This window comes from Delphinapterus leucas, chromosome 8, assembly GCF_059928025.1.
Source record: "Delphinapterus leucas isolate spDelLeu-1000000601 "Yukka" chromosome 8, BTC_Dleu_Yukka2, whole genome shotgun sequence".
NCBI lineage: Eukaryota > Metazoa > Chordata > Mammalia > Artiodactyla > Monodontidae > Delphinapterus > Delphinapterus leucas.
In genome coordinates this window covers 45441430-45465374 of record NC_143136.1, presented here as the reverse complement: position 1 = coordinate 45465374, position 23945 = coordinate 45441430, and the positions used below count along the sequence as shown (strand labels likewise).

The 23945-nt window shown below is 34.3% G+C and overlaps 1 protein-coding gene across 1 annotated transcript in view; it reads left to right on the top strand.

Annotated features, from left to right (window-relative positions):
- Positions 1-1857: 1857 nt before the first annotated feature.
- Positions 1858-23945, top strand: part of COL3A1 (collagen type III alpha 1 chain) — a 39436-nt gene continuing 17348 nt past the window's right edge. The window contains exons 1-21 of the mRNA XM_022567233.2: positions 1858-2069; positions 11864-12066; positions 12321-12371; positions 12810-12923; positions 14211-14288; positions 16061-16114; positions 16575-16628; positions 17390-17443; positions 18099-18152; positions 18316-18369; positions 19491-19544; positions 19973-20017; positions 20384-20437; positions 20887-20931; positions 21507-21560; positions 21970-22068; positions 22609-22653; positions 22800-22898; positions 23100-23153; positions 23276-23383; positions 23572-23625. Of these exons, the coding sequence (XP_022422941.1) occupies positions 1991-2069; positions 11864-12066; positions 12321-12371; positions 12810-12923; positions 14211-14288; positions 16061-16114; positions 16575-16628; positions 17390-17443; positions 18099-18152; positions 18316-18369; positions 19491-19544; positions 19973-20017; positions 20384-20437; positions 20887-20931; positions 21507-21560; positions 21970-22068; positions 22609-22653; positions 22800-22898; positions 23100-23153; positions 23276-23383; positions 23572-23625 (1506 nt within the window). The 5' untranslated portion in view covers positions 1858-1990. The remainder of the gene's footprint in view (positions 2070-11863; positions 12067-12320; positions 12372-12809; positions 12924-14210; positions 14289-16060; positions 16115-16574; positions 16629-17389; positions 17444-18098; positions 18153-18315; positions 18370-19490; positions 19545-19972; positions 20018-20383; positions 20438-20886; positions 20932-21506; positions 21561-21969; positions 22069-22608; positions 22654-22799; positions 22899-23099; positions 23154-23275; positions 23384-23571; positions 23626-23945) is intronic.

Below are 23945 nucleotides of genomic sequence, written 5' to 3'. Positions count from 1 at the left end.
ATTGTATATGTAATGCCTGAAATAAAGCATAAAAAGCTTTATTTTAAACTAATGTATCTAATTTTCCACATTGGAAACCAATTCTAATGAAGAAATTTAATAAATTTCAACTTTTATTGATCATGTACATAAGATAAGATAATGAATACAGATATATAAATTATTTTATGCAAGTGTCAGAGACACCAGGAGAAAAATGAATCATGTTTCTGAATTGGTTTGAACACAAGGGGATTTTTTTTTTAATATAAAGTGAAGATGATTGAAAGACAGAAAAATGTATATCAGTCTTTTCCCCCAACAACTCCACTATGATCCAATAGCAAAGCTTACTTTCATGACTGTTCAATTGTTACTTTTTTTCCCTCAAGTAGTGTATCTCTGGTCTAAAATCAGAAGATGTACAAGAGATTGGTCCAACTAGTTTTCTTTTCCTGTCACCAGATGATGTCATCTACATTTGGACGTCTTTGTGCTTTTAGTAGCTGGGCCTGTAGGGAGGCAAGTGTACAACTGTCCTCTCTTATAGAATAGATGTACACCTACAATTATACAAATAACATGTAAATTGAGTAAAAAAATTGTGTAACATGAATTGGGAGAAAGAAGAAGATGAAAACAGTTTTAACGGAGGAAAGCCTTGAACTGGGTATTAGAGGAGTGACTTCCATGAATTGGTGTGAGATGGGGAGAATTTTACATGCGCATACATGCATGGAGATGGGCATGGCTAAGTTGACATGGAAAAAATAACATAAATGCATGTGACCTTGATTAGAATTGAATAGCTCATACAGAATAGAGAGATGAATGAAGGAGCTATGGACTGATTATTAGGGTATAAAGAAATATAGTGATTAACAGAAATAACTTGGTACTGTGGACAAGCACATTTTTCTTGCAAAAATTTATCAAAGACCTATAAATAGTATTTGCCCCTCTTTAAAATATGACCCAGAAATTACTCCCCATATCCAGAAATACATTGAAAATCTATGTTAACGTGGCCTGGAAATCATACATACAAAAGTCTAAATTGAGAAATATTTATACTAATATTTATACCAATCTAGATAAAATGAGAACTTTTGGTACTCTTTTGATATTTCATGTGATAAGCTCTTTCTCTTTCTGTTTCTTACAAAGTCAAGACATGAAGGGCTAAATTTTTCTCTAGAAAAATCTGTTTCAGCTTTTACAAGCAGTACAAAATTTGCACTCTCACAAGGAATTACTCTTTGGCTGGCTAAAGAAATTTGTGACAAATAGAAACAGCTATAGATTAGTAGCTAACTTTTAAGGTGCCATTCAAACATATCTTAGATATTTAGTCTTTTGATATTTGCCTGAAACTGAATTTCCAGGACCCAGAGTGGGTGGACAAACAGAGGCTTTTCTTCCAGCTAATCTTTTACAGTTCCCTATTTAAATTGAGTTAGGGTGGATTCTGGCAAAATCCCAATATAAAAGTCTTCTAGGAAGATCAGGTTGGCAAATTAGTCATGCCCAAGAAAAGGGCATCAAGAAATTTCTCAAAATGATGCAGTTGTTAATAAGGGGAGATAAAAAAATACCCACATCTAAGTCTTTTATTAAAACTCAAGGCAGAGCTTTTTGATATACATTCTTAAGTTGTGCAAAGACACGTATGACTAAAATATGAAACAAACTTATACATACACACATAGACACAAGCTCCAGATGTGCAATTTCTCCTAAGTTGTGTGTTGTGTCTTCCATAAGGGAAAAAGACATATTAATCATTTCTTTTACTGCTCAGGGGATGGGTGCTGCTCTCATATTTCAGAAAGGGGCTGGAGAGCGAAGGAAGCCAAACTTTTTCCTATTTAAGGCCAAAGCACAGGAATCTCAGTGGCTGAGTTTTATGACGGGCCCGGTGCTGAAGGGCAGGGAACAACTGATGGTGCTACTCTGAGCTGCTTTGCTTTTCTCCTTTTTGCACAAAGAGTCTCATGTCCGATATTTAGACATGATGAGCTTTGTGCAAAAGGGGATCTGGTTACTTTTCGCTCTGCTTCATCCCACTGTTATTCTGGCACAACAGGAAGGTGAGTAGGTACTGATTTCAAGAAACTTTATGGGGTTTTTGCCTTTACTTCTCTTTACAAACCAGTATAAAGGGGAAACCAGTCTCCTAAAAGCTAATTTCCTCTGTCAGCTCCCAGCTGTGAAACATAGTACTGACCAGGGTGGTGCTTTTTACATTTGCTTAAAGAGAATACTGTCCGTTTTGTATTTGAAAGTTCTCTGGTTGTTGAAGATAACGATGTTCTTGTACTAACTTGTTTTCACGTTAACGGTACTGGAAACTTTTTTAAATGGCTTTACAAAGTTCCCCTCTTGGATTGTTAACATCGTGGAACGCTTCCCTAAGCAGTCTGGAAGTTATTGGTCTCTTGTAATACCTTTATGCTCTCCTTTGTATGCTGGATTCTTTGTCAGCATAGAGCATTAAGCATTGTTTACCCAGTAAGATAATGCATCTTAAAAATAGCATGTATTAAGGATAGTCTAAAGGAAAACACTACACATTATTATTAGAACCACTGAAATATATTTCTGTAAAATGGCAACAAGGTAATATCTGCAACGTTCTTTAAAGGTTCAAACTATATAAAAGTTTCATTGTTCCTGTTTGTATTCAGTTTCAAGCACTTACATGGTTGATTAATACATATCTTCTAATAATTTATTGTTAAGGGCCTAGTGTTTTCTGCATGTTCTACATTTTAACTGCATTTACATTGACAAAGAGAATATTTATGAAAATATTTTCAACAGGAATGTTTGACTTTTCTGCAAACAAGGTAAAGATATTAGTACTCTTTGACTTCAAAAAGTTGATTTGTTCTATTTTCTAATAAGTGCAAATGATGGTTCTCATGTTCTAATTTCCTCAAAACCATGTTTGGTTCATTATCTTACTGTGTGAAAATATTTATTTTAATTCATATGTTTCTCAGAGTCATTAAAATACCAGACATATTGGAATTAAACCTTTCATAGAAATAAGTCTTTAAATGCTAAGTTTGCAGATGCTAGAAGAAATCATTACACATTCATTTCTATGTGCACATAATAAAAAAATGCTTACATTTAAACCTATAGTTTTTGCAAACATAGTGTCTGAAAACAGTTTTTCATTTTTAATGTCAGATATCTTTAGTGTCCTATAGGTTGTATATGTAAGTAGGGGGGAAACACCCAATGATATTTCTTCAGTTATATTCAGACCATGGCCACAAACGAAAAGAAACATCCATATTCCTTGTTCCCTTAATTTCCTCTCCTCCTTTTTCCTCTCCTCCCTTCCTTTCTCCACCTTCTTATCTCTCCACCCCCTTTGACTCCTTTAGACCTCTTCCCCCTTGTCATTCCTTCACTTATCACCCCACCCCCTTCCTAGGCAAGACCATCTCTCCTCCTCCTTCCCTGCTTCCTCTATCACCCCCGCCCTCATCCCCTAGTGCCCTCTGTGTGGCTTCATCTCTTTTCTTTCTTCCCTCCTCTTGTCTCCTCCCCCTTTCTTTCCCTTGAATTCTCAATCCTCTTTCCTCTGTTCCTCTCCTCTTCTCCTCCCCATTCTATTCTCCCAGAAGATGCCACAACCCCTAGTCCTTCCTTGGCTAAAAATACCAAATGACTTCTACCACACCTCCACCTCAATCAAGACTTTTACCTTTTTAAAAATCCTTAAATTCTGCTAATTTCTGGGGAAAAAATCACAAAGTTCTCATTTATTGGAAAGACTGCAAACATTTAATGTTTAGTTCAAAAGAGTGACAAAATATTTGTGGTTGCCTGGTGGTTACAATCTTTTATAATCATTATGACTATTTTTCTTCTCAATCCCACTTCAGAGGGGAAAAAAGTGTTTGATACCTACAGGATCTTTATATCACATAAGTTATTTTTATTTTCCCTTTAGCTGCAGAATATAATAAAAAACTATGAAATTTTGCTGATCCATTTGTATGCTTTTATGCTCAAAAGAAGTTGTAAAGGATTTTGTTCAGTTTACTGCTTTTGTTTCTCATGAAAAAAGATGTTTAAGTTTTTTTTGAGATAGTAACATCTTATGTTCCCTGGAGGTTTTACAAAACAAGACCAAAAATTGCTGGTAGATTAGTTTTGGGGAGGTTACAGGAGGTGGTTGAATATACAGCACATTGAGAATAGTCATATAGAGTTCTGGGATATGGATTTCTTATAAATGCCCTGAGAATCCCAGAAGCAGAACAGCTCCAATAAGCACTAACTTCTAGTCTACTCACATGAATATTCTAGAGCATAAAACATGTCCTCACAAAGAATTTTGGTCTTTTTACAAATCTGTGAAAGTTCTATCTAATTCATGTATTTTCTTCTACCAATGGAGAAATATGTTCTATTTTATATTTCCTGTAGTTTATAAACATGCCAGGTTTTAAGCACAGAGACTTGCTACCTGACAGTTACCATTTGCATAACCAATGCCAACATAAATGTTACACAGCTGGATTCCATACTTTATAATGAGATTTAAAAATATCACATGTGTGAATTTTAAATATTAAACACTACTTTCCTAAGAAAATAGGTATATTACTGATAAAATATTGTCAAACACACATACTCAAACACAAACACATGGTAGCAATATTCAAAGACTTAGGAAATGGGCTTGAATGTTATGACCATTTTCAAAATTCCATATATAACTATTCCACATATAATATATAACTATTTTTGTGAATATTTGTCAAGTTTCTGATTTTTTAGACTCTTTGACATATTTTAGTTACTGCTTATTAAATAGATAAAAGGATAAAAAGTTATTACTAAGTAATATTGCTTCATTAGGGCAGGGAGATAAACTTTATTTTAATTAAAAGTGTTCTAATGTTTGAGCTTATATTTAGTTACTCGGCTAATTACACTGTGATAATGAACTGTGGGCATTTAATTGTTTTAGAATTAAAGTCCACTGTAAATGGACTCAGAGAAATCAGTTCCTTATCACAGGTTATGAGAGTCTATTTTCTTTTACACTAATTTCCATTATGCTTTAAGAGGGGATTTGTTACTGATCAAGCACACTTTGAATTGCTAAATCTACTTTTTAAATAGGAGGCTCATCTAAAATTTAAGCAGAAATTATCTTCAGCTCTGTAAAAATATAAATTCCAAGAAAATAAAGTATTGGTACAAAATTTTGTGTTTTTCATTAATGATACCTTGCATTTCCTCCCCACCTCTAGAGTATTCAACATCAGATGATCTAAAGGCCTCTAAGTAAATAGATATTCTGATTAAATTCTGAAATTAAACATCTCTGTATTGTAAGAGAAAAGAACAAAGCCACTGGAACAATTCTGGAAAAGGAAGACTGTGGTTATGTGCTTCTAACTAATTCAGATTCTTGGGTTGATGTCTTATCTACAGGCTCATTATAAAAAAATCAAGAACCATTGGATATGAGTTTTCTAGGAGTAGAGTTGAGACTAAAAGCCCTCACAAAAGTCTCTGTCCCACACCTACAGAGTTGCATGCCAGAACTTGAGTAGTCACTCAGCGAGAAGAGTGCCATCTACTGAAACCCCATGGTTTCCATTGTGGATGACTGGTGCAGCGTTCCAAAGATTATGTAGCTCAGTTCTTTCATTCTGTAACATCAGATGATCTCACCACCTTGAAGTGATTAAAGTGGATTGCTTAAGAGTTAAAGTTTTAAAGATGAAAGATGTTATTGCCTTTGCTGGACATGAAGAACATTTGTAAAGTTTCCAGGTCTACAATAACTTTCTGGAAACATCTCAGTGAGCTGTTTCTCGTAAAACAGTTTTTCTTGGAAAAAAGTGTAGTGCTGTTGTTTTCTACATTCAAAAGAAAAAAATAAAATAAAATAGAAAAGAGAGGGGTGGTATGATGTAAAAAAATCTAGAGTTTTCAAAAGGGAAACTTGGCCTGTTTCATGTCAAGATGACAACGGAAAAAATAAGATAGCAATTCTTACACAAACCATTTGTTAACTGCAGTTTGGGGAGTTACATTAAACACTAGAATTTCTGTCTGTGCCTAATGAAAACACAGCAGAAATGAATTCCTTTCAGATTAACTAATAAAACCGTTGTATTTTCCATGACTGAGGTCAAGAACTGCCGTTTAAAATGTAATCTTAGTGAACAAAATGAAAAGTTCAAAGAAGAGGGCAAAAATTAAAGTGCCCCAAAGATGTAAACATTGAACATAAAGGATTCAGAACCTATTAAAAATTAAATTTGCTTTGAAAAGTCACATTAAGAAATTACTGCTTCAGTAAAATGGCATTTATTTTTCCAAAACTTTGTTTTCTGTAGTGTTTGGTGTGGAGGATAGCAAACAGGGACTGTGTTTCTCAAGTTAATTAAAATCAGAGAAACACTCTGGAGCTGCCTGGTATGTTCATAAATGTCCAGATTCAGAAGGGAAGCTTTTAATGTAGTTAGAGGTTCATTAATATGAATCATTTAGTAACTATATTTTCTGAAAATCAATCTTAGACATCCTAAATATGTTTTTTTGCACTGGATACATAAGCCTTATCTGTTTATTGTTGTTGCCGCTGATAGGATCCTGCTTCTCTGTATCTAGTAAAATGTATGCTGAGTTCCCAGTCCCAGTTAATCCTGTTGGTGGTCTGGATGTCATTAGGGTGGTCTTGGAGATTAAAGTCTTTTTCATAAGGTCAGGAGAAAATAAACAACAGAATTCAACTCCAGATATTATCTTCTTGTTTTGAGGCCAGATTGAAAAGATATTCTGCAGAAAAATGTTATTCTTTAAAAAAACCAAGAAATAAACCCGTCTTTTTAGATTCTGATTTTAAGCTTGCAGGATTTAGAAACCATAATGGGACAGAGCTTTGAAGTTAACTTCTTTAATCCCACCCTGCCCTTGAAACTGCAGAAAGGGAATAGAATGTAGTAGTTAAGAGTATGGAATTTAGAGACAGCTTTCCTAGGTTCAAATATTAGCTTTACCTCTTACCATATAAAACCTTGGGAAAATCACTTCATGTCTCTGTATCTCAGATTTCCCACCTGCAAAATGAGGATTATGACAACACCCACCTCACAGGGCCTGTGGAAAGATTAAGTAAAATAGATATACGAAGTGCTCAGAACAGGGCTTGCAACATAAGAGATACAGATACAAACTCTGCCTAGTATTAGTTTTACTAACACTGGAAAATAAAATTACTGTAAGGAAGAAATTAAAGTACTTAATGATTTAGTGATAAGGAAGGTAAGAATAACATTTTGGTTATCAGACATAAAACTTAAAGATGTTTGCCAACTGTAATTATACAAGTATATTTTCATTATACAATATTATACAATATATTTTCCTCAGTAATCCTATAATTGATCACTAATCAGATTATATTATAATGTAATTGCTGATTGTTAGGTATATGATACTTTTGATTCTAATTCTCTAATATTTTTTTATTTTTCACAGGGCAAAATATTAACCACCTTAAAGGAAATTTCTAATTGGAAACATAAAAATCATATAACTATAAAGAATAAAACAAGGAAACATCTAGAAATGACTATTCATAAAATTTCTTGGTTTTGGGTTTGTTTTCTTCTTTTGTAGGGGACAAGAATAAGAAGAATCTACCTTGTCCATGCAAAACATTTTAAAATTGAAATTATCTATCTACTTAGGTCTACAGATATTTCCTTCAATCCTTTTTGTTAATTCATCTAACATACTTTAACATACTCTGATTAATAATAAGCAGCCAAAACATATTTATTAAAATGTATGTTCTTCAAACATAAGTATCATTTAAAAGCCAAACATATTTCAGCTGGAAGCTATATGAACTCCTTTTGCTCACACTTACAAAATATTCAACTTTCTACAGTAACAGGAAAATAATGTTACGATAATTTGCATATCACATCTGTTATTTTTAGATTTTCAGATTAAAGAAAACCTTCTCTCTGAAGAGGATTCAATAAGAAGAGAAGAGAAAAAAATTAAACTTATCACTCAAGCTAAATTAACAATTTGATTGGATGCTTTAGGGCATATTATTTTTACTCCAAAAATGTAATTAAGACAAACATAACTTGCATTATTTTTTAGTCACTACAGTAAAATTCCATCAAATCAGCATAAATTAACATTTGAAGAATGGAAACCAAAACACCAAAAAGGAAAGCTTTTAAGAACATCTGAAAATATTAAATTATGTTACTTGGTTTTATTTTTCTCTAAAGTTCCAAAACAGAGAGCTAGGAAATAAGAGTCAAAGAGTGGATTATGTCATACACTAGCTTCATTTTGTTTTATAACTTAGATGATGATTTAGTCTAATGCATTGTTTGAGTGACCACAGAGAAATTTATTTCAGGACAGTTCTTTGTACTAAGGAACAGAAACATTAAGTGACATGAGAGGTGGGGTTTAAAATTAATTACACATTGGAACAGGGAGACTTAGTTTAAGCAATAACAATAAAGGAAGTAATTGGGAAATCTATTACTTGTCCAGCAGTAAAAATGAGATTATTTACTTTTTCTTTAACATATTTACAAAAGTATGTATCTTATTTTTTTTCATCAAAGCTGCTCTGAATTTAGATATCTAAGAAAAGAAGGGAATAATATGAGATGACTACTGTTTCTGAATTCCATTTTCTATTTTATTTCTAAATGCTGCAAGTGGCTAACTAGAGCATTTTATTCCTCTTGAAAGCAAAACATTTTTTTCCTTTACTCTGCCATGATTTTCTCATATATAACTAGGCTATGGTCCTAAAACTGAGGACCGTGAGACATCTGTGTAATAGGTTTAGCTTCTGAGAGAACATATTGCCAACCATATTTTGTCATGCACAAAACACAAAGTTAGAGGCAACTACATAAAATTCTCCATTCTTTCAACAAGGGTGACTGAGGTAGAACTGCAGAGAAAAGTCTGACTTTCAGCTACAAGTTTCTACAGGAACTGACTTTTCAGGAGAGCCAGATTTCTTTCAAATGAATGTGAGATAAGTTACGGCAATAAACAAAAGTGCATTAATTCTTACTTTTCAAGTATTCCACCTTTCTTCTTTTATTTAGAACAACATCACCTTTAAAAAAAAGAGAAGTACACCAAATTAACTCAACATTTATATTGAGACCTCTTGTTTTAAAAAGCATAACACACATGGCTTCTAATAAAATTTGGAAAGAAAAGGCTAAATAATTTTCATTATGTAACACTGAGTTTAACCCCAATTCTAAAAAATTCATTTACAACTTTAATGTCAATATTATGCTCATTTGTTTAAAAGTTTGCAGAGTGAATGTAAAATACTGTATCTCTAGGTTGTGATAGTACCTTCAATGAGACACAAATATAGGAGGATGAATACACAAGGGAAAATGTTTTATGTTGATTTTAAAGCAGAATAAGAATGTAGGAAGAGAAGATATTTAAAATACAACATGCTTGACCCTAGTTTTAACTGTTACCTTCATTTGTATCCAACAGCTAATTTTTATAAAACAGGTCCTATGTTAAATATAGAAAGATATTCTTGACCCAAAGAAAAAGAGCTAAAAAAAGTATTAGTATAAACTGGTCGTATCTTTTTCTTTTTTTTCTCAGCTTTATTGAAATATAAATGACAAATGAAATTGTATATATTTAAGGTGTACAACGTGATGAGTTGATATATATACACATTGTGAAATGATTACCACAATCAAATTAATTAATACATCCACATAGTTACGTGTGTGTGTGTGTGCGTGTGTGTGTGGTGAAAACACTTAAAATCTACTCTCAGCAAATTTCAAACATATATTGGCCTATGGTCAATATTCTTTATACTAGTGATATCTTCAAGGAAGCTGAGAAGCCTGATATCCACATTATTAATGAGAAAAAATCTTGAGCTAAAACTAATCTGTTGGGACACTTCATATACTGTTAATTTAGAGAAATTTTTTAAAAATAATTCATCTTAAGAAAAGGGAGCCAGTGTAAAGTTTGAAATGTGTATGTCATACAATTTTATTAAACAACCTTCCATCTCATCAAAATTTTCATGCCTCTTCTGAAAACCAGTGAACTTAGTTCCTAAATATGTCATTTCTGCTTAGAGAAAAAATTTAATGCCTAGATCCTTTAAATTACTACTGTTCATAATAATATGAAAAAGATTGCACTTCCCTTAAGCATATCTTTCAAAACACCATTTACATAGGCCTACTTCATTCACGTGAGGTAAGCATTTTGGCATTCAGCTTTTATGCTCACAAAGTATAAAGGAATGCTCCTTTAAAAGCTTAGACAATATTTCTTTCCAATGTTCTCATCTGTTTCAAACATGGAGGAGGAGCTATAATAACTTTTTAAAATAAGCAGATGCTTTCTTGCCTACTTAAAATTGCAGTGAAACAATCATACTTTCTTTTATTAGCTGTAAACACATTGGGTAATTGTAACAAGAAAAGACTTTTAAACTTCTTGAATCCATCAGGGGTGTGGCACAAGATGATTAAAGTTGTATCTGCACACATAGATGGAAATGAGGAGGGGAGGTACGCTGTAGAGTCCTTAGATTCTAAAATTCTCCTTTTTTGGTGAACTTTTTTTTACTGAATCAGCCAAACCTCTATACTCAAAATATTTAGCATTACTTCAGGTATGGAGAGGATATAAAAACAGGAACTTGAAGAGGTGATCTTCATGGCTGTATGTAGTATCCAGGTGGAAAAACCTCAGGACTCTCTCAAAGGCCTCTTGGCCACAAGGCACCAAAAAGTGTTCTTAAATGACTTGCCTTCTCTCAAGCAAGCCTCTTTCAACAGACAAAAGTTCGGGCTCTGAAAAAATAAAATTTCACTGTTTCACAAAAATACAAATACTGAACAAGTATGTGATTTGTTGTTGGCAAAAATTTTTGCATATGTTTAGAAACTTGTAATTTATTTTCTCAGTTACTGGCAAGCTATCAAAGTAATCCTCAAGAGCTAAAGTTGTATTCAAGCACAGTCCACAGCTAATGCTTTAAGAATTGAGACCTGGTTTTATTTTGGCAACCCCTAAGCTGATTCATTGTTAATAGCTGCTGAAATGTCAGTATCTTACATATAATTAGGAAACAAGTCTAAAATTTTCGTTGAAGCAAATTTTTGACCATTTTAAGCCACACATACACATGGTCATGATTCATATTTTTCCTTATTATTCCTTGCCAATTTTTGTTTTAAAAACTTTTTTTTTTTTTTAGTGATTTGGAAACCTCTTTACATCCATATGAGGTATACAATATATTATATTATATCATATTATGTTGACCTACTAATGCCCAACAGAGCTAGCAGTGATATTCAATACATACAATAAGACTTGTTAAGATTTTCCCAGGAATCTGGAAGAGTTTTATGTTGCCAAGAGTAATTCAGTTTTCCCCTGAATTTCTCAACTAGGTTAATAAAATCCAGAAAGCCTTCAGAGTTAGTGACAAAATCATCTTTATAGTTTAATGCTCCCATCTATAGTTGAAGCAAAGAATAGAAATTAGATAGCAAAACTTGTTTTCAATTGCACAATTAATAAGTAAATGTTTAGGCGATTGTCAGATTTCCACTGGTATTAAGTTCTCACTACAAGCAAAAGTAAAATACCTACTGGCCCTAAGGAAAATTTACCTTAGTATGCCAATTTGATGTGAATAAACAGATTTGGTATTTAACGCAGTCTCTTACTACTTAGCAAATTATGGAGGAAGACCATGATATTCTTCATAATTTAATTTTTGGATTTTTTTGAATGTGCAAAATATTACACCATCTCTCTTATTTTTCAGTTGTTGAAGGAGGATGCTCCCATCTTGGTCAGTCCTATGCGGATAGAGATGTCTGGAAACCAGAACCATGCCAAATATGCGTCTGTGACTCAGGATCTGTTCTCTGTGACGACATAATATGTGATGACCAAGAATTAGACTGTCCCAACCCCGAAATCCCATTTGGAGAATGTTGTGCAGTTTGCCCACAGCCTCCAACAGCTGTGAGTTTAAAGAAAATCTGTACATACTCAAGATTCATACTTAAACACATGAATAGTTCCTATGTCATAGGAGCCTGAAAGGAAGTGAAAGTAATGTCCAGCAAATAATCACATGGGTATTACCAGTAAAAGGTGAACCTTCCTGTTAAAAACCAGGGATTGGATGCAATTTAGGATAAGAAATTGGGACACACTTCATGGGAAAATAGTTCCTATCTATGTCTTGTTTAATCTATATCTTTTCCATTTATTAGCCCACTCGCCCTCCTAATGGTCATGGACCTCAAGGCCCCAAAGGAGATCCAGTAAGTAAACATTCTACAGTGAAAGGAAATTAGTTCCTTGATGAGTTTGCTTTCTTTTTTTCCCTTCTAATAACCTTTCCATATTTGAACTTTCATCATGTATACATTTCCTTTAGTACCACATATTTAAATAATGACACATGATAAACTCAAACTGAGAATCCATAATTGTGCATGTAAAGATTCAGATTTCCCCAACTTTGTATAGTGTCTTCACCCCTATTATTGGTTTGAAAAATAACATATAGGTCAATATGCAAAGGAATAAATTACACTGAAATTATACACATGATTTGGGTACAAATGTATAGATTCCTGAGAAAACATATCCCTTATGTTGATTTCTTATAAAGCATAGAAGCTACAATTTAATAATGATTCTAAATCACTAGGACTTTCCAGTGTTTTGTTTATTTTTATCTCTGATTTTTTTTTTAGGGTCCTCCTGGTATTCCTGGGAGAAATGGTGATCCTGGTCTTCCAGGACTGCCAGGTTCCCCTGGTTCTCCCGGCCCTCCTGGAATCTGTGAATCATGCCCAACTGGTAACCAGGTAATAAATTCCAGAACTAAAAGAGTGTCCTATTTAAAACTACCTGGTTCATTTTCTTTTCTTTAGTCTATATGACATCTCACTTCTGTGGGTTTCTTATATCTATTCTCTGATTTTATGTATTTAACAAATTCCCATCTAGTGCTTATATATGCTAGGCACTCTTCTAAGTGCTTTATAAATATTCACTTTTCCTCATAATTCTAATGCTATTGCTACTATATCTTTGCAAAATTTCCTAGCTTCTAAGCAGGCATATAATATATGCATTAGGCTTGAAAAATGAACCATCAACTCCCCAAAGAATTAACCTAGAGAATTTAGGAATTGCTGTAACTATTCCCCTTATAATCCTGATGGTAAAGCCTCTGAAAGTCTGGACAAAAGCAGCTGAAGAGCTATGAGCACTCCTTAATGACTTTAAGTCCGGAGGATTATTCAAGCCTATGCAACTACTCTTGCCAAGCCTTCAGAGCATATCCTGCTCCTCTTGAAAAGCATGGCAACCCACTAACTCTGCATGTAAAACAGATAACTAAACAAATAAATAAGACAACATTTCTACTGCATGAAATTAGGAGAAATTAGAAAACATATATACAAATCACTGTGGGTTGAAAAAAAAGATTTTCAAAAATCAATTTGATAGGAAGCAAAGGATATAGTCTAACTTATTCTTATCTTGGTACCAAACAGAATCCATTGCTAGGCCTAGAATTCAAAATAAAATAATCTCCAAAACAATCCAATAAACACATGAAACTTTCTATTAAATCTCGTGCTTGTTTTCTATGGGGATGCTTACTTTTTGGCGAATCTGTTAGGTACATTAACTAAAAACTGGAGATATCAATTTTACTTGTATCATTAACTTTTGAGAAAGTAATTTGACATCTTCATTTTTTCTGCTCAAAGTAAGAAAGTCAGATTATATGATCTCAAGGCTCTTTCAGCCTTCGTCTACGATCTTATGTTTCTAAGGCTGTAGATATCACTTAGAAATATTTTTAGTAAGAGCATGTAGAAAAAAATTATTTAGAAACAAATTGCATACAGTCAGTTGAAAGATTTGTGCATTGCCTAGGCAAATATTTCTGTAAGACATCTAATATCTAAAGTTACAGAGATAGAATTAGCAAGATAATTAAATAATACATACCACACTCTCTGGCATGCAGAAAACTTTATCAGTGAACAGATGTTGCATGCATTTCTTCTAAATGCTTCTGAAAAGAATTATGATCTATATATCAACATGATCTTAACTACCTGGTCTCTTTGCTACAGAACTATTCTCCCCAGTATGAGGCATATGATGTCAAGTCTGGAGTACCAGGAGGAATCACAGGCTATCCCGGGCCAGCTGTATGTACAAGTGTTTGTCAGCATTTAGAGAATAATTTAGCCTTCCACTCTGTTAAATCTTGAATGGTTGTTCTTCTAGCAATACAGTGTTATGACAGAATTGTACAAAATAGCTTATTCTTTGTTAAGGCGGGAAAGAAAATGGTAGGTTTATCATGATCCTTCTTTCCTAACTCATTTTTTTCTTCACTGCCTCTTATTTCATGCCTGTTTTGCCGCTCCTTCCTTCTTTACAAAACCACCTATTCCAGGGGCACACCTGCCTTCATACTTAGGTCTCACACTCATATATTTCCTAATTTTAACCAAATTTTGTTATTTTTCACTTCCACTTTTCCTTTTTCTCACCTGAGTTGTTCAAAACCTTCTTTCAATGTCTGCTCACTATTCAAATACTACTTTCTAGATGACAATCCACTTGATGACAATCCAATATCACAATTCATCTCACCTCAAATCCTGAAATACAAATATTTCCAGAATTTATCGAGTATTGAAGTTCATCTATTGTAAATGATATCAATTCACATTGTATGCAAAAGGTTCCCTTCAAGGTAAATGACTTGAAGTTTTGATAGAAGAAAAGAGCAAAAAAGCATTGAAACCTAGGCACGTGTGCTTGACGCATGGTGTCCCATGTAAATGACCCTTATTGAAGAATAGCCATTAGGAGGAGCAGTACTATGGAAGGTTATCATTTTAGTGCCAGAAACAGGTATGTATGTGTAAATGAGACATGAAGCTGGATTCCCAGGGATTATGGAAGATTGCTGCCCAGATCATTGGACCCCATAGTTGTGACTTCTAAAACTAGAGAGGACAAAATTTCAGCTATTAGATCTAAATGATCAGTTAAAGAAAGACCCTTAATTGGTAAAAAGTAAATTGTAAGAAGAGAATTTTATTCATCTTTAAAGTTTTAGAGCCTGTGAATTTTTTGTGTATATTTTAAAACCAGAAGGACAATTGTATTAACTATGTAAATGTAAACATCTGTTGTTATTCAGCTACGTTCACATTATGAATCCTATTTTTCAATCCGATATACTGTTTTTACTAAAAAGAAAAACTAAAAAATCCGCTACTTATTAAGATTCCAGAAAAAAAGTTACAAGATAAAATTTAAGAAGAAACTCTAGTTTTATAAATTTATTATCAGTATTTATAAATAGCGTGCTACAAAACTGAAGATTTTCTAGTTTAACCTGTATTTCTGAACAATGATAAATCATTTACAATTTATTGTTGTCCCACGTACGATGAATCTTACACACGCAACTAAATCTTCATATCAACACAACTCAGTGATATAGTTAAGAACTTTTGGGTTGATTTACATCATTATTTTTAGAAACTGGGGTTTATACTATGCAGATCAATATTTTTCCACATTGAGTTGAGCTGCCAGGCAAAAATATGCTTCTTCACCAGTTCAAGTATCACCCTAATGTTGCAGAGATTCTCAAAGCATTTTGTATAGATTTTTCCAGATTTTGAAAGCACTTTTTGGGGAACTCAGGTCAACATTTTATAACACCAGTAATTTTTATTGACTCTGAGAGAATTTCATTTAGAGTGAAGTTTTTGTGATGAGATTTTCATTTAAAATTAATAAAATTAATTAATCCATGAATAGTTATCACATAATGAGGTATGCTGTTCTCATTTTTAAAGAGGTCAGTATCATTCAAAACAGAGATATCTCTGATGCCTGGATAAAGTGTAGTTCAGATGCATTTATTTTGTACTTATCTTTCAAATTTTTGTTCCAGGGTCCGCCCGGCCCACCCGGTCCCCCTGGTACATCTGGTCATCCTGGTTCCCCTGTAAGTATAGTCATTAATGGTGATTTCTTCTTCATGCATATTATATGAATCAAGTTAATACAGATCTTGCTGTAGTTTTGCCATTCCAGCAAGCATAATCCCAATTAAGTAGAGAAGTAGCAACCAAGAAACTATCATTCCTTCAAAGATGTTGGAATTTCACATTTAGTTCCTTTTAACTATTAGCAATTAAAACCTTGGTAAAATTAAAACACATATTTAATTTGCATGTCATATGGCTTCAAGTCTGAAACAATTCAGTTTCAGTGGAATTAAGTGTGTAGAATGGAATAAATTAACTATTTTGATCTGAAAAATTGTAGTTTCAATATTTATAAACTAGAAAAAAATTCGCTGACTACATTCACAAATTCTGATTTCATACTGTCTTCACGATGTAAATGAATCATATGAAGATTAAGTTAGTTTAAAAATATTTATGTATTATTCTATCCACTAGGGTTCTCCAGGATACCAAGGTCCCCCTGGTGAACCTGGGCAAGCTGGTCCTGCAGTAAGTAACAATTATATCTATATTTAATAAATTAACAGTTCTAGATAGAAACCACCTTCATTTTCTAAAACATAACTGTCGAATGCTACAAAATATAGATCAAATTTATTTAAAATAAAAAATTGTACTTTTATGATCGTTGAACTGGTTTCAAAGATCTTTTGGACTCAATGGTTTAGATATCTTAAGAGACACTTACTATTTTAATCTAGGAATTTCCTGGCTAATTAGCCACCACCACAGTCCACTTCCTAGTGTGAATACAAATCCTCTTTGTCTTAAATATAGATTAATTATCCTGTAGCCACTCAGTTCACCTGCATGTCTACTCTTCTGAAATATAATTTTAAAATTAATTTAGTAGAAATAAGCATAGTCTAACAAAGTCCACCAAGAAAACATGCTGTGTAAATAAGGTGAAGTTAGTTTAATATTTCAAAGTATTTGAAAATACCTATACATTTAAAATTTCAATATCTCAAAAAATGTAGAAGTGCATTTGGGTTTATAAATACACACATGTGATATAAAATACTGATACATGGTACTTTTAATTTTCATAAAAAATAAGTTTAATAAACAGTAACAACTGGATTTAATATAGGTATACTATTAACTTGGTGTGTCATTTTCATGATGAGAAACATTGATAGTATTTTTTAAAAGGAGTTTTTTTCTAGAAATACACATAGTTAGAATAATAAATTGATTGTAACAGAAAAATCTACAGATATATTTGTTTTTTATTTCCTTTTTTTCAGGGTCCTCCAGGACCTCCTGGTGCTATAGGTCCATTAGGTCCTGCCGGAAAGGATGTAAGTTTTTAAGAATTGAATGGGGATACAGCAAAATTCAAGTTGGAATATTCTAAATAGTATATCCCATGTTCTAGAATCTCAAAGAGAAAAACCTTACTCAAAACATTGTTGATATCTTAATAGCTTTTTAGCTCATATTAATCTCTGAAAATCTACATAGTATTTGCATGGCTACATATACCAGTTTCTGAATTCCAAGCCAACAAAACCCCCAAATGTGCTTCTTGACTCTGTCAGGAAGCGTCATCCAGTGATTACAACATTTAACTAGAGAAGACGCTTCTTCTCTCTGTCTCTTGTAATAAAGAAATTTGTATCTGTTCTTTATGAACTTGAAAACTTAAAAACACAATTAATATTATGTCAGTCTTTCTTTCCCATTTAATTTCCAATAGCAAATTCTTCCCACTGGATTGAGAGGTGGTCATAATACTTGTTTGGAGTGATGCCTGCATTTTTTATAAGTTTATATCAAGGTGGGAGAAGCTCTCCCCATTCCTTTTACTAGGAAAGCTGTTCTCACAACCATGTTTAGTCCAACCATTTTCATGAGTCCTTGGTGAGAAAAATGCAAAATAATCAGTTCACTAATTGGTTACAATGAGTTTTCTCTTACACAAGCTCCCATATATTCTTTTATTTCTCCACCTAGGGGGAATCAGGAAGACCCGGACGACCTGGAGAGCGAGGACTGCCTGGCCCTCCAGTAAGTTTTCAGCATGCAATGAATTAGTTGGAGTAATCACAATGATCTTAGGTTGAAAATTATTATATAATTAAATTAAACTTAAAAAGGGAAGGCATTTTTACTACTGGATTGTGAGTCTATTTGAAAGTTCATTAATATCTTTTTTATTCCTTATTTTTAGGGTCTTAAAGGTCCAGCTGGCATGCCTGGATTCCCTGGTATGAAAGGACATAGAGTAAGTACAGCTTCTAAATTGACTGTAAGTTGTTGCATTTGGCTACGTTTACTTACCTAATTTTATTACCAATTTGCTTACCAATTTTATTGGACAATTGAGTGTGTGCCAAAAATGATTGATTCTGACTAGTTGTTTTGATTTTCTAAGTCTATCAACTTTATTTGTTGACCAAATCAACTAGTTATTTTAGATAAAGTAATAAAGCTGATTTTAAGTGTATGGAAAATATTTGCAAAACAGTAAGTTTCTGGGCTTCCCTGGTGGCGCAGTGGTTGAGAGTCCGCCTGCCGATGCAGGAGACACGGGTTCGTGCCCCAGTCCGGGAAGATCCCACATGCCGCGGAGCGGCTGCGCCCGTGAGCCATGGTCACTGAGCCTGCACGTCCGGAGCCTGTGCTCCGCAACGGGAGAGGCCACAACAGTGAGAGGCCCGCGTACAGCAAAAAGAAAAAAAAATAATAATAATAAAATAAATAAAACAGTAAGTTTCGTACTGCCACTGTCAGAAAAGATGAAAATATACTATTGAGAACTATTCTTGACTTAGTCAATATGATTTACAGATTGAATCAAATGACTTATTCTATGCAAAACATTAGATAGAGTAAACCAGCTGAGCCAAAAATTGATCAACTTCGTAGACATAAAAATCTATAAGGGGCTTCCCTGGTGGCGCAGTGGTTGAGAGTCCGCCTGCCGATGCAGGGGACGCGGGTTCGTGCCGCGGAGCGGCTGGGCTCGTGAGCCATGGCCGCTGAGCCTGCGCGTCCGGAGCCTGTGCTCCTCAATCGGAGAGGCCACAGCAGTGAGAGGCCCGCGTACCGCAAAAAAAAAAAAAAAAAAAAAAAAAATCTATGAAACTGATACTTGCCTAATGCTACATTTAAAGCAAATTCCTAATTGGACTAAATTGTACTTTCTAATTATTTCATGTTTTTAACTGTAAAATCAATGTCCAAGGTCTTCAATGCACTTAAAAGAGTTTTAAATTATTCATGTCAATGTTGAAAATAGTGCTATGTGGTAAAGCTAGCTATAAAAAATTTAATGTAAAGTTCTTAACTGTTCTGAATTGTTAACAGATCTTAATATTTTTACTACTTTTATCTATTTCAAAGGGCTTTGATGGACGAAATGGAGAAAAAGGTGAACAAGGTGCTCCTGGATTAAAGGTAAATCACAACAAAATCATATTTTCATAAATAAATTTATTTAAATATTATAGCTATATTTAAGATTTATATTTTAGGGTTTGCTTTTTTCTAAAACATACCTGAGTTTTGCATTTTAAGAGCTAAATAACAGCGACTAATTGAGATGTTGTCTTAAAACTTCCGTGAAAGCTGATAACTTGAACTGTCTAGATTAGAAATGACTGAGTGCCCCTGAGTAACACGTTGATTACTTCTGTTTAGTCTTCAAGTTTTTAAAATGCAAAAACTGAGATTTATAGCATATAAGATTGCTAACAAAAATTTGGTATTGTTAAAATGTAATCTTTTTCTTGGTTCCATATATTTTTTATAATATGCTGTGTTGAAAAAGTTATAAATTTCTCCTCCTGTTATACAAAATGGTGACACATTTTATATGTTTCTAGGGTGAAAATGGCCTTCCAGGTGAAAATGGATCTCCTGGAGCAATGGTAATTATGTTTCTTATCATACAATTTTCAGTTTTACTATTAACTTCCACCTAACGCAAAACTTGCCTCACTCACTCTGCAACCATTCCCACACATATCTAGTTTAAAATAAGACCACACGGGCTTCCCTGGTGGCGCAGTGGTTGGGAGTCCGCCTGCCGATGCAGGGGACTCCGGTTCGTGCCCCGGTCTGGGAAGATCCCACATGCTGCGGAGCGGCTGGGCCCGTGAGCCATGGCCGCTGAGCCTGCGCGTCCGGAGCCTGTGCTCTGCAGCAACGGGAGAGGCCACAACAGTGAGAGGCCCACGTACCGCAAAAAAAAGTAAAAAATAAAATAAGACCACACTTTTAATTTTATTCTGTAGGGTCCAAGAGGACCTGCTGGTGAGAGAGGACGACCAGGACTTCCTGGAGCTGCAGTGAGTATTCTTACTGACATTACACAATTACAATCCGAGTCACCGAGAAGTGTCTCAGTCAGTTTTCAGGCTGTGACAATCTGCAACAAGTTTTCTATAAAATTGTATTTAAAGTCACCTCCATAAGGATTTTAGCCATAACGATATGCAAACAAATAAGTGTTTTATAGTTATTATCTGTTGAGGATTTTTTTAACGTGTTAACTTGGCATATTTATGCGTTAATTTGCCTTCAGTTCTGTAAAACACAGAATCCAATCTTCCTACATCAGATCATTACTGTGCCTATCAGAATTTCAACAATTTCCCTCTAAAGGTATATAATTATTAAGCAGATTTTAATATACTTGAGGAAAATTCTGACTCAATTGAGTCAGACTTTTAGTTAAAATGTTACTTGTGACCAGCCTTTCAGAAAGAAGATATTTGAGACCAGCTTCTCTTTTTAGGGGGCTCGAGGTAATGATGGAGCTCGAGGAAGTGATGGACAACCAGTAAGTAACTTTTCATCTAACCCTGATGGGTTTAGTGTAATGAGAGATTATGGAATTTTGGAGTAGTGGAATAACATGGATTGTAGACCTAAAACTCAACGTTGTTCATAAATATCTGATTCAAACTGACACTAATCCCATAAACAAAATCTAGAAACAATCTAGAAACGGTAAGCCCATAAACAAAATTCTGATACTCCTTATTATACTTGGCCAGTTACTAACATCTGTATGGTGCTTATAATGTTAGTTAAGGGCCAATATTGGATATGACAATTAAAAGAGTCCTGCAAAATAGATAATAATGCTATCTCTATTTTATAAATGAGAGCTCAAGGCTAAGTGACCTGCACAAAGTCACCAGAATTCATGGCATAAGTTGTCGGGCATGGGGGATCCAAATTTTCTTTTTATTTTACCACACTATTTCTCCACATAATGTTCATCACTGACGATAAATACTGTTTTTATCTAATTTTCCTCTGTATTTTGTATGTACCCACTTATTATTTACCAGTAGTGTTAGTTTTCTTTTACTTGATTAAGAGCTCTTGAAATGCTATTTATTTTTTTAGGGTCCCCCTGGTCCCCCTGGAACTGCAGGATTCCCTGGTTCCCCTGGTGCTAAGGTAAACATGTATTTCTGTAGAAGAATGTAAAATATATCTTTGAGACAACAGAAAATCATTGGGCTGCGTCTTGAAAGTGATTTTTTTAACAGTCAAGTGGATTTCTTTGAGCTATATAGATCTTTAAAGCCCTGTTCTTGATTCCAAAAGGGGTTTTATCCCTGGCCTTTTCCTATTCTGATCTCTTCTGTTGTCTTTTCTTTTTTCCCAGTCTCTTTCTGCAAACAGAGATAACACAGTCACACACATAGTTACCATTTTTCTCTGCCTATATGATTAATGAAACTTTGCTTTAATTATCATACTGCTTCAGCTTTTGGGAGATGGGTTTAAACAGGACTGACTAGCAAACTGGCCAAGAGATTAGAAGTGGCAAGGGAGACTGACTACTTAGGGTTTTATCCCTTAGGGTGAAGTTGGACCTGCGGGATCTCCTGGTTCTAGCGGCTCCCCTGGACAAAGAGGAGAACCTGGACCTCAGGGACATGCTGGTGCTCCAGGTCCTCCTGTAAGTACCAAATATGGCTGATTAAGGGAGAGCATTGCTACACTTTATTTCATGAAAGCGTATGTTCTAATGTTGCTATCAATTAAAATTACTTTTTTGCAAAGAAATGTTGCTTAGTGCTCTGCAATAACTCTACTATTGATTTGACTAGTACCGAAATTGGTTTTGCGGTCTGCACTTTTCTAGAATTTATGAATTTTATGGTTATATGACACAGAATAAGTAGGGGATGGATAGTTATCTGATACTTTGAAGACTGTGCCCCAAACTAATCACCAATCAGAAAAATTTGGAAAAGAAACAAGACCAAAAACCTCTTCTCTATGTACTTAATAATTTAGACCAAGTGCATATTATCTTTAATTTATTCAGATAATGATCATTTTTTGCGACATTTTATGTGTTGTGCTGTAGTTGGAAGAATCACCTAATCTCTATAAAGCACAACACCCATCAATAAATTTATTTTAGTTATATAAGCAACTTCAAAAATATATGTACTATTTGCATTCTTATTAATATGCTCTTTTCCCCCTCTAGGGCCCTCCTGGGAGTAATGGTAGTCCTGGTGGTAAAGGTGAAATGGTAAGATGCCCCCACCACTCACCCACATTCAGCCACACACATATTATTGGCTTCCTCTGCATTTTGCAGGACAATACATTTAAGTTAGCTATTTAGAAAAGAAAGTTCAAGTTTGCCTAATGTTAATGTTCTTGGATTGTTTCTAGGGTCCTGCTGGCATTCCTGGGGCTCCTGGACTGATAGGAGCCCGCGGTCCTCCAGGACCCTCTGGTACCAATGGTGCTCCCGGGCAGCGAGGTGCTGCAGTAAGTTGTCTATTTTTCCTTTATTGTCTGAAAGGTGTGGCTTATTTCTCACAGTAAAAAAAGAAATAGCAGGTTCTTTGTTCTTGTTCCATTGAATTTATATTGATTTCACTCTGGTTTTATAATTGAATCAGGTGTGACTGGTGATTATTTTGTTAGTCTATTTTCCACACTTTTAAACCAAGATTATGTCCCATTTAGGGTGAACCCGGTAAGAATGGAGCCAAAGGAGAGCCAGGACCACGTGGGGAACGCGTAAGTATCGCCCTAAGAGATTTGATTATTTCTTAGAAATGTATACCATAATCAGGAAATAAACAGGTAAAAAATTAGCAATGAAATTCAGTCATTATTTCTTTATTGACCTCCTTTCACAGGGGGAAGCTGGTTCTCCAGGTATTCCAGGACTTAAGGGTGAGGATGGCAAAGATGGTTCTCCTGGAGAACCTGGTGCGAACGGACTTCCCGGAACTGCAGGAGAAAGGGTATGTTTCCCACGGGCATCGAAAAGGAAAACAATCATAGAACTTCACCTTCACTGTGAGGCAACCGTGTTTGTTCTTAATTTGAGTAGTACTCAATCCCAAATATTGTTCTGAAGCATTTCACAATATAAGAATTATGCAAACGTTTTGACACTTTGGACTTAAATATTTGCCTTTCACTATTTCAGGGTATGCCTGGATTCCGAGGACCTGCTGGAGCAAATGGCCTTCCAGGAGAAAAGGTAGATAACTTTAGTTTTCAATGTTCAGAAATGTTGGTGCTACACATAGGTATATTCTTCTATACAGTTTCCCATTAATTAACACCTAACTATCTGAATGAAATATGTTGGAGTTAAAAAAATAATAATTCCCAATGTAAAACAATGATTGCATTCCCTGCTCAGCCATTCTCTTAGCTTTGTAACTAATGTTATTTAACCTCTATGAGAATTCTTTAATTTATCTGTCAATTGGGAACTATTTATCTCAGTATCATTGCAAGAATAAGTTAGACTAAAATGCCTGAAAGTTCTTCAGAAACTCTGAAGTGCAGTGCAAA